At 35.4% G+C, this 11,307-nt stretch overlaps 2 protein-coding genes across 4 annotated transcripts in view; both read right to left on the bottom strand.

Annotated features, from left to right (window-relative positions):
- LOC107084951 (secretagogin-like) overlaps nt 1–5,794 on the bottom strand; it is a 6,445-nt gene extending 651 nt beyond the window's left edge. The window contains exons 1-10 of the mRNA XM_015375025.1: nt 5,602–5,794; nt 4,532–4,602; nt 4,270–4,365; nt 3,606–3,695; nt 3,362–3,418; nt 3,164–3,241; nt 3,018–3,073; nt 1,198–1,243; nt 1,013–1,072; nt 619–687 (exon numbers count right to left, since the gene is read on the bottom strand). Coding sequence (XP_015230511.1) covers nt 619–687; nt 1,013–1,072; nt 1,198–1,243; nt 3,018–3,073; nt 3,164–3,241; nt 3,362–3,418; nt 3,606–3,695; nt 4,270–4,365; nt 4,532–4,602; nt 5,602–5,704 — 726 coding nt within the window. The 5' untranslated portion in view covers nt 5,705–5,794. The remainder of the gene's footprint in view (nt 1–618; nt 688–1,012; nt 1,073–1,197; nt 1,244–3,017; nt 3,074–3,163; nt 3,242–3,361; nt 3,419–3,605; nt 3,696–4,269; nt 4,366–4,531; nt 4,603–5,601) is intronic.
- Nucleotides 5,795–5,904: 110 nt separating this feature from the next.
- The window catches only part of LOC107084977 (leucine-rich repeat-containing protein 16A-like), a 42,595-nt gene continuing 37,192 nt past the window's right edge, over nt 5,905–11,307 (bottom strand). Inside the window, exons 33-38 of one of the 3 annotated variants that reach the window (XM_015375063.1) lie at nt 10,077–10,617; nt 9,838–9,880; nt 9,140–9,331; nt 8,842–8,979; nt 7,893–8,051; nt 5,905–7,321 (exon numbers count right to left, since the gene is read on the bottom strand). In XM_015375063.1, coding sequence (XP_015230549.1) covers nt 7,194–7,321; nt 7,893–8,051; nt 8,842–8,979; nt 9,140–9,331; nt 9,838–9,880; nt 10,077–10,617 — 1,201 coding nt within the window. In that variant the 3' untranslated portion in view covers nt 5,905–7,193. Of the gene's footprint in view, nt 7,322–7,892; nt 8,052–8,841; nt 9,030–9,063; nt 9,332–9,837; nt 9,881–10,076; nt 10,618–11,307 lie in introns of those variants that run through there. The other 2 variants (XM_015375064.1, XR_001481242.1) reach the window with 2 other exon arrangements.

Genomic DNA, 11,307 nt, shown 5'->3' with positions numbered 1-11,307 from the left:
CATCCATCCATCCATCCATCCATCCATCCATCCATCCATCCATCCATCCATCCATCCATCCATCCATCCATACTCAGTTTGCATAAAGTTGGAAGAGATAAATTAAGTGAAATATTTTACCTCAAATGAAAGAACTTTTTCCCTCTGTTTTTGCATTCTGAGGTTCATGTTATACACAATTGTTTTCATCAATATGCATATAAGAACTTTTAACATTTTTCAAAACATGAAACTAAATGATTGCGATTTTAAAATCAGAGAACAAACTATTAGAACTAACATTACTACTGTACTGATCCATTAATTTTCCGTATCTGCTTAATTGCTTCAGATAAGGTCATCAGTCCATCAGAGACACACTTGACACAGTGAGTCTCACTGGGCAGCCATTCAACCTAAGATGCATGTTTTTAGACAGCAGGAGGAAGCTGGAGTACCTGGAGGAAACCCACACATGCACATGGAGAACATACAAACTATACAGTAAAACTCCTTCTGTGGATTTTAACCCTAAGATCTTCTTGCTGTAAGTCAACAATGCAAACATTGTGAATATTCACAAAAATGAGTTTCTGTAGAAAATAGTTTAATAATCTGGAAATGTGTGAATAGTTTTACCTTTACCAGCTCCATCATGTCCTTGACAAACCCATCCACCTCAGGCCCCTCCAGTGCACCTGTCTTACTCTGCACACAGAACATATTGATGCATCAAGACTTATACTTAGACTCAACTTTATTTATCCCTTGGGGTTACTCTTTCACGGAAATTCTGGTTCCAGCAGCTTATAAAGGGAACAGAGAGTTATAGCAAGAACAAGTGCTGTTTAATTGAATAAAGTGTGTTGCTGCTGCATCACATAACTATTATGTTCTAAGACAATATTTTTACTTTTTGCAGAAAAAACTCTCTCATCTTACATATGATAGGCATAAAAAAACAGGTTCAGTTAGTTCTTATAAAGGAGCAGAAGTGAAGAGAAAGCATGAACCTCTGAAAATCTGAACTTACAACATCATAGTGAGCGAATATCTTCTCAAAGTCCCTTTTTCTGTCATCAAGACTGCAAGCCTGAGACATGAAAAACAGAAATTAACTTTAAAGTTTAATCAGTTTAGAACAATGATCATTAAATCCAAACACCCACAGGTAAATGTGGCTGGTAAAACTTTGTAAAAATTAAAATTTGAACTCACATCTGTCTTAAACTTGAGTAGGAAGTTTTCATTCAGGGCCAAAATTCTAAGCAGAAACAGAAAAACATCAAAAATGTAGACAAAAAATAAAATACAGTTAAATAAAAAATAATTAATTGATTCCAATGGGAAACTAAATAATATAGAATACAACAGCAGTTCCAATTGATCTACATGAATTTAATCTAAAATGTAAAATTTTTGTTGTATTATGCAGAAATCGTCATCTCAAAGTCAACTAAAAGGATCAGTCATACAGACTCAAAGCACAGTATATAAGGTACATTATTTAGAGAGAAAATACAAATCATTGTTACTTTATTAACAAAGAAAAAATCAAGGTCCATCCATCCATTTTATCTCACACTTATCCCTGCTGGGGTCGCAAATAGTGCTGGTACCTATCTCCAACTGTCTGCGGGCGTCTGGATAGGTCTCCAGTCAATCGCAGGGCAACACAGAGACACACACAGTACAAACAACCATTCACACACACACTCACACCTAAGGAGACTTTAGAGAAGCCAATTAACCTAACAGTCATGTTAGGAAGCTGGAGTACCCAGAGAGAACCCACGCATGCTCAGGGAGAACATGCAAACTCCATGCAAAAAGAATCTGGGACGGGAATCGATCCCAGATCCTTTGCAGCGCTACCCACTATGCTACTGAGCAGCCCGGAAAGAAAGGGGAAAAAACAAACAAAAAAACAACAACAAATTATAGCATGTCAAAGAAATCAAACAATTAACTTTAAATTTGTTAACACTTAGCAGAAGTAACACAAAATTAGCAAATGTTACAGCAGTTTAGGGTCCCATTAGTTCTTGATTTAAATGCACCACTCATACTGTATATAGTAAGCACAAAGGTATGCAAATACATGCCCGATCAGCAAATTCTTCATCACAAAGTTTTTTTTTGCACTGAATCTATTCAAACTGGAAATTTCATTTGCCATTTAAATATGCCATATTTTTAAGGAGGACTTTTTTTTTCATCAGCATACGGCCATTAATATGTGGGTTACATCCACCTGATCCTTGCTGCCATTTCCAAGCAGACATAGAAGACATTTTCTCTTCATTGAAGGCAGTCTCCTTTCAGAGGTTATAAAGGAACCAACTAATGGTTGCAGTGAAGTTATTTGTGTCATTTATGATACATTAGACATTCCTGTATAATTTATAATGGATTCTTTGTTCACTGCATGTCTGATTGTATAAATTATTTAAGATTTTTTTTTTTTAAGAAAAACAATCAAAGCTCAAACATGATAAACTTGATGTTAAAGGGTTGATGTTAAACTAAAAAATACAAATTAATTGTTTGTTGTTTAATAACATGGCAACAGATTTCCTATAGCAGATATTCATCAACAATAATAGGTTATTTTTATTTAATATTTGCGGCTCTAAGCAACTTTAATTTAGCTGGGCTCAGGGTAAAATGGCTTTTTGGTTGCAGACCCTCCATGATGTCAGGGAATAAATCCAGTATCTCAAAGAGCAGAGTGTGAGATCAGCTCAGATGTGCTGTTTATCCCAGAGTGACCAACTGTTGCTGTGTTGCTCTAAACGCTAGTTGAAGAATAAGATGCCATCTCTCAGCTATATATGAGAAATCTGGTGACCAGTATGATGAGGAACATGTAGGCTGTTATATGACTGTTCATTCATTACTGAAATCTAGAATTGTGAGAATATAATTTTGTCTAAACATCCATGCAACAGTTCAGTGAACAACATGAAGAGTCAGTAACAGACAAGCAATTTGGCGTTAGTAGTGAGGATCTTGTAAAGTTTTCAACTCAATGGTACCTGGCCATGTCGTTCAGATCCAGCCTGTCGTCCCTGTTTTTATCAAACATCTTCATCTGATGTCAGAGAAAAGACAAAATAAAGGCAACAGGAAGGTAAAAAGACATTTTAAAAGCCTGGTCATGATAAAGATGATGTTCTCTCACCATGGTATCGGTGTACTCCTCCAGCTTCTGAGGTGTGATGGACTTCCTGTGCTGGAGGAATAGGTCATGTAGGAAACCCTGAGGGGAGGCGAGAGTGTTTAAGCACTGCATCTGATTTGATATACAAATGTACATGCACATATTGCTGCGCTACTGATGGATATCTATATTAAAAACTGAAATATGTGTACAAATTACCTTAAGCTCATTGGCTGAAATGTAACCACTGCTGTCTGCATCATAGTTTCTCCAAATCTGTTATAAAATTTTTTAAAAAAAATTAAATAAATTTATGTTAAACATAATATTACAATGAATTATGAGTATTTTTTTTTAGCTTAAGCAACACTTAATGTTTTTCTTCATTTCAATCTTATGGAATTTAGTCGGATTGTAAACAACCTGACCATTAATGTCCATGTCAGTCTGAAAATATCCTTACCCTCATGAACTCCACGCTGTTGTCAAGCGGAGTCTCTCTGCGGAACAACAGCAGGAAGTTTTCTTCCTCTGGAAGCATCATAGCAGCCAGCTGGAAACAGAGAGTTCTTCTGGTAGATGGTTTCATTTAAGGTGTGATAAAGCTGATGTCTACACAGCTTGTTTTATCCAAGAAGAACAGCCTATCATTAAAATTATTTAGTACAATTTGGATTTGGGGAGAATTTTTTTTTTTATTAAAAACTTAAATAAAAACAGGCATATTCTCTTATGGCTGGGACACATTTACTTCAGGACGAGCATGTGACTTAATTTCTTCATTGAATAAAACAAAAATACAGCTTCAGCTTTTTTTTTCCTTTTAACTATCATTACAGTGTCATAATTGCAGAGTAAAAAAATGTACTTTCTGCATTTAACCCATCCCATAGGGGAGCAATGGGCTGCCATTGTATGGCGCCCGGGGAGCAGTGTGGGGTTAAGGGTCTTTGCGCAGGGAGCCAGAGTATCAGTCAGTGGGAGTGGGGCTCAACCTCAGAACCTTTGGATCCAAGCTTTATGTCCTGACCACTAGACCACCACTCCCCATCTTTCTGTTTTTTCTTTATTCCACCTTAAATATCAAAAAAAAAAAAATACCAGCAGTTTAGTGATTCCAGGCTTACCTCTTCAATCTGCACATTTCTGTCCTCAGAAGAGTCATTCGTAGAGATAAATCTGTCTCTCATTCTTCTCATTTCGACCTCTGTTATTTCATCTGTCTAAAAAAACAAAAAAAAAAAAAAACCTGGTGTAAATAACTTTCAAAGCTAAACAGCAAATCAGCTGAAACTGGGACCTTGTTGAAAAGAAGTAGAAAACTACATTAAGACAAAGAAAATGGAAGGTATTTCAAAATAAATATTACTTTTTTTTATCATGATTTACCTTCATTCCAAGTTTTTGCAACATGTGCTTGAAAAAATCATCCATCCTTTTTCCTTCTATGTATCCTTTGTCTGTAAAACACAAAATAGCATCAGAGGAAAGTTTTATCATTTTCTTCCACTTTATAACTACTTAGGAAATACTGAATTTATCACCAAATTTTTAATATCAGTAAATAAGTGTTCTTCTGTCCTTCATTTAAAGAAAATAGTAAAAATGTTAAATATTTGTATAAATGAAATATATATCACAGTTTATGGAATAATTAGGAAGACCCTCCTGTTACTTCAATCTAAATAATATTTAGAGTGACAGAATATCATGTGAGGAAACCAATGTTAGGCAATAAAGTCATTCAATTTTCTGCCTTGAATATATTGAAGAGCTGATATGTATTTTTCAAAAGACCAAATGAACAAATTCAGAATTTTAATGAGATATTTTTTAAATGCTTAAAAAGCTTTAGGTTTAAATTGATTTTTGAACAGCTGAGGTCAATTTCACGATGCAGAGTAACAACTTAATCACATACATCTACCATTAAGAAAACTCAGTAAAATGAGATTCATGGTTTATTTATAAAATTAAAATTTTGAGAATTAACATATATACAGTATGATGTCCACATTTTTAAAATATAATAAAATGAAATTTCCTTAACTCTGAAAAAAAAAAAACCTTTTGATATCCCTGTTAATGGGTTTGTAAAACAAACAAAAAAATATATATATAATATATATATATATATATATATATATATATATATATACTTTTTTTTTCTTTCAGAAAACATAAACAGGTATCTTTTATTTAAACAGTGGCATGTATTTAGATAGACTCTTAGCCCATATTTCGTGTCTCATACATGTAACTAATGCATCTTATATATACTGTACATATACATTTTATTTTTTCTGCTGGAATCATTACATTTCTAATAGGATCCTTAACATAACACCAAGAAACTAGAGTAACACAAGACAAAATATGTGAGCAAACAGTATTAAATGCTTCATTAATATCTCAAGGTCTCAAATAAAGAAAAAATATATAAAATTTATATATTTTACCATCTTTGTCGAAATGTTGCCAAATCTGAATAAAACGAGCAGCATCAAGTCTGTCCAGTGCGCTATCCATGGTCCTGGTGATCAGACCAAAAGCAAATTTCATTAAAAAAAAAAATTCAACAAAAGAATCACTTATCAGATCTAAAGGTATGAGAAATATTCAGCTGAAGCCAGATCTTCTTCTCTGCTAACGTATCCCGACATCCATAAAAAAATGGAACAAGAGAGGCTCAGCCTTTTATATGTGAGGGGAGGGAAAAAAGGAGGGAAAAAATGGAGGCTGCAGACAGAGGGGGAGTTTTGAATGAATGTGTGACAAATAAATCATTTTATTGATAGGAACATGAACATACACACAAACACAGCCTTATGTCACATTTTCAGGCTAATATGACAAAATACATGGCCAAAAAAATATATTTTTAACTGGAACTGAAGAACAAATGCAACATAATACACTTCCAGTAAAATGAAAACCATCACCAAGCTAAATCAACAATTTTCACAGGATAACATAATATTCCTGATAAAATAATAAAATATGTACTACCTAAACATAAAGAACAAAAGTTACCACATATGTACATAGATGTATAATACATAGGTAAGTGCAGCAGTACATCATGAGGGCGTAAGTATATAATGATGAACTTATTGTGAGGATACAGCAGCAGTGTTGATAAAACAAAACAGAAACAACTGCTCCCCTGTGTTTTATTAGGAAACATTTGTGTAACTTTGTCAGCAGGGACGTGGACACACACTGAAACATTTTTTTTATTTTACAATACAGTTTGATGAACTTTTCCCCCCAAAATAAAAATCTTAAGAATTTCAGTCTAACCAGAAAAATAAATGATTTTGAACTAAACAAACAAACAAAAAAAATCCATAATGATGCTAAATGAAAGACTTGGCCCCAAATATGAACAAAAAAGATTCAAGAACCCAGGAGATTAAAACCACTATGTCCCAACATAACCTCCATTAACTTTATGTAAAAGAAATAATACAAATCTGACAAGCTCATATCTAGAAATAAATCCAATAAACACCCAGTTATAAATTCTTGAGTATTGCAGTTTTTTTGTATGCAGAGCCAAAGATGGCTGAAGGCAGTGTTATGTAACAGCAGTCAGGTTAGAATGATAAGAAAACACAAAATATTGATTTTAGACCATCTCTGTGACAAAACCTTACAAATATCTCCTAATTGTTTTGTTCTACCACAATGAGTCAGTTTTACAGGAATGAATAAAGCTGAACAGTTTTAAACTACACCCATATGTACATAGAAAGTTTCTTTTAGATATATTTTCCAGTGCTTTGGGTTTAATTAGCTTTTCGTAATATCAAGTGTGACATATTTGCATTCATCTCCTAAAACCTTCATAGATGGTCTTAATGGCCCTATTAGAGCTAGTATCATCAGTGAAGGCATTCAGAAAACATATTATGCTTTTCCACGGGTTGTAAAACTTTAAAAGGGAACAGAAATGAAATCTTTTCATGTACGCGACTGACGCCGAATGTTTATTTTTTTCTTGAACACCGATGGAAGGAGATTCAAAAGATGCATCATTCTGCAAGGATCACATTGAAGGAGTGTCGTCACCGGACTCGTCCTCAGATTTGTTGTTAGACTTGAGGTCAGAGCTCAAATTAGAAACCTCGCTGTCAGCTGGACTCAGATCGGTGTCTGTCTGAGATGGCATCCTCACTGCGAAAAATAAGAAAAAAAAATAAGAACAAGGAGAGACAAGATGTATAAGAATGGAGGATACAAAGAAAGATAATTTTTCTTTTTCAACAATAACGATCACCAAGCATCATGGCTGGAACTCTTATCAGAGTGAAAAACTTGAGAAATACAACAAATAATCAAGAATAGATTAGTTCTTATTATGAAAAACTTGCATTAAATATACAAAACACCTTTGGTAGTCAGAATAAATGATATGTGCTTCATGAAAGCAGACACAGTTGCTAGGTAGACTGCATAGTTTTATCTGATAAACTAGTTTGATTTCTTTTAATCTGAAGTACGTTTCAATAAAAAATATCTAATGGCTTAATTATGTCTGATCCTACAGATATATGGGGAAAAAACAGCGTCTTACAAAAGTTCCAAAAGTCGTTACAATTATAATTTTTTCTTGCTGCTATATTAGCATTAGACAATAGTGGAATGAGAAGGACTAATATTAGAAATATGTGCAATTTTGTAAATTTGAGATATTTGGTATCCAGGGCAATCATGCAAAGGGTGAAAATAGTGTAAATGCTCAAACCATAGTTAGGGAGGGACTTGGTGCGCTCCCGTTCTTCCTCGTTGGTAGATGGAGGACTAGATGAGCTCTTGAGGGACGACCATTGTCGGCCGCTTATGCCCTCATCTGTACCTGTGATGCTGGGCTGGTCAAAAGTGTCGCCATCTGCAGGAAACTCCCCTAAAGGAGGAACAAGATAAACCTTGGGTTAAATTTATTTCAACTATTAAATACACTTTTTTTCTTTGCTATAAATCATCCATCTAAAGATGATAAAGAAAAAATGAATTTTTTTTTGCATTTTTTTTTTATAAAACCACATAAAACTTATACATTTTAATCACAATATTTTGGTGCCAATTTATTATTAATAATGTATGAACCTTATTCAACTTCTCTTTAGATGCAGCAGCCCCGTATAAAAGACAGAAGCTTCTATGGGTGCAACAAAGACTCCAAGAAAACAGGGAATTCTCTTATGTCTTCTTGTCTCTTTGATTTCAAAATCACATCTTTTTGCACAACAATTAAGAACAACAACTTCTGATTAAAGAGGAGGAGGGGTTCCTGTAAGTGTTAATTACAGAAGTGGAGCATCAGATTCACAGGCGCGTTCAGACATCTGGACATGCCAAGTTACAGCCTGAGGCCGAGTGCATCTGCTGTGTTTTTCTTTTTCCTTTTACGGACCTTTGCTTCTGCTCCTCTGTGTTTGGCATGTGGAGGCGTCAATCATGGCCTCCAAAGCCTTCATTAAACATCTGATCACCTGTTAAATTAACTGTTGTGTTTTTAGCTGCTCTTTTCCTTTCAGTGTTTTGTAAGCTTATTATTTCTCCTTATAAATAGACTTTTAGGATTTAATTACAGCTAACTAAAATATTCTGTGATGATAACCCTTACAGATATTGAACTATAGCTTCCACTGAGACTACTATTGTGTTATTATTGGATATATGGAGATAGTGACCCTCAAGTGGAGACAGGAGTCCTGCGGAGCCGCTGCTTGTGCTTTCTCTGTCTTGCTCTGATGGCGCCCTCTTCAGACGAGGAGCAGGAAGTGGTGCTTTTGGAGATACACAGAGAGCCGGAGACTCTACAGTGTCATCTGAAAGACAAACAAATGCCAGTAAAATAAGACAAAGATTCTCTACAGAACTGGAAACTGACTAAATCAGAAAGTACTCACAGCCTGTGCTCTAAGACGCATGGTTTATAGATCTAAAATAGGGCTGTAAGGTTTAAATGTTAGATTCTTCCTATCTCACCTAGAACAGAGATGTTACATGGCCTGGGGCTGGTTGGACTGAGGGGTCCAGATGTGCGAGAAACCAGCGGGGGTTTAGCAGTCTGGGGTGGGGCTGGTTTGGGCGTAACGCTCGGTGGTTTAGCTCTGGGAATGGGCTCAGGTTTACATTCTTCAGGGTCTGTGGAGACTGCAGGATGGACATCCGTCTTCTCTGGAGAAGACAGAGAAAAGCGACAGGAGTTCAGAAGAGATGACAGGCGGTCAATTTATATGTTGCAAAATATAGGCAAAATATTTAAGATATAAACAGGAGTTAACGAACAAAATAAGAGAAAACTAATCCACCGAGACCATCAGATGCCAACATTATTTCTAAATGAGTATTCTGATATTTAAAGGAAAACTTGTCAATATAAAAACCCAGAAAAAGAAATCAAGAGTATAAAAAAAGGTTCGAAACTACCAAACATTCTAGGCTTTGCTGAGTTATATAAAAAATATTACATACATGTTATTTAGGTTTTGTTAAAAATCATTAGAGTTTTTTTGCTCGCAGCTTTTTTTTTCCCTTTTTGTCTTCTTTTATTCTTTAACCTGTTGTGGAATTAATATTAAATCCATTGCTGTGGGATCAAATATATATATATATATATATATATATATATATATATATATATGTATGTTTTCCATTAAGTACACGTGTTAAAACACACTCACGTTTGTCCGAGTCCACTCTGTCAACGACGGGTGAGGGATCAGACTGAAAAAAATAACAGTTAAACATGCATTTGATCTAATTTAAAATGAACTTTTTACGTAACCATGTGGAATAAATGTGTAGCACCGTCTGCTGATGTACTGATCTCTGTGCCATCAGCAGAAATCTGCCTGTGTATGTTTATAACAGGGGATGTCTGCTAAAACTATATTCAATATTACATGCAGATTTGACCAACCTTCTTTTCAGCCATTTTGTCTTGCCTTGTTTTTTCTTGTCTGGCCTTCATCTCAGCCATTAGATCTTTTTCCATCACAGGAACCCCTATATGGCGGTGTATGGGTGTGTTCTCCTTCTTCTCTGTATTCTCCTTCTGAGGAGGGCTTCCTGTCTTCTCCAGGTTCTCCTTATTCTCCATCTTCTGGTTTTCTCTCTCCTCTAGAGGTTCACTAAAAGTCTGAGGCGCTTCAGACTCAGGATCTGTGTGGTTCGGCGACTGTGCACTGTGGGTTTCTTGAGGCTCAGCTGCAGCTGTTGGAGTTTTTACATGTAGTGTTGGAGATGTAGGTGGGGTGTCCTCAGTCACCGGGCTGGTGGTGGAAGTATGTGTGCTAGTGTTGGTGTTGCTTTGCCCAGGTTGAGGTGGTGTGATGGCGGCAGATCCATGGCTCTTCTCAGATCGGGACGTTCGGGATTTAATGAGGTTGAAGAAGCCGCTCTTCCTGGATTCACGTTTTTTATCTGTACTTTCTGTGGAGGTACTTTTCATCGAGGGAAGTCTGAAAATGATTCAACATAAAACAAAATTAAAAATGATCTTGTGACCTGATGTTAGCTTTCTAGGTATTTACAAATGTTCTTACTTTTTGGGCCTTGAGTTACAAATACCATCAGTTTGGGAACATTGTATAGAGATCTGAGAGAGGATGCATCATATAGCTCAGGGGTCACTAATAGGCGTCTGGACCGAAATTATGTCAGAACAGAAACAACCTAAAATCTTTTTGAGCACTTTCTGGTTTACTAGTGTAGCTTTTATAGTCCTTACGATAGTGGTTTTTGCATCCATGTTTATGCATCCATGTTATAACTTGACATTTAAAATAAAAATAAAAATAAAAAAAAAGAAAATTTTTCCATTTTAAAAAAGATATTTTTATTTCAAATAGAGAACAATCGTTAAGTTTGCTATATAGACACTTTGCTTATTGACATATTTTATAAAACACCTGACGTGCCTGTTTGATTTTTCTTCACTTTTTTGTGGCTTAATAAGAGCAGTGGGCTTAACGCTGCCCTGCAAGGATTTATACCTGGGTTTGAATGACAAAGCAATTCTAAAGCACATATCAAGGTGCTCATTTTGAGCTTGGATCCATATTTATTTTGATTCTGTTTATTGTGGGGAATCCTGCTTCACAGCAGGAAGTTGAGCCAAACATACCCAAAATGTGCAGGATCATCTTTGA

The sequence above is a fragment of the Cyprinodon variegatus genome, unplaced genomic scaffold (assembly GCF_000732505.1).
Source record: "Cyprinodon variegatus isolate N-32 unplaced genomic scaffold, C_variegatus-1.0 Scaffold112, whole genome shotgun sequence".
In the NCBI taxonomy this organism is placed as follows: domain Eukaryota; kingdom Metazoa; phylum Chordata; class Actinopteri; order Cyprinodontiformes; family Cyprinodontidae; genus Cyprinodon; species Cyprinodon variegatus.
This window is presented reverse-complemented; position numbering and strand designations above follow the sequence as displayed.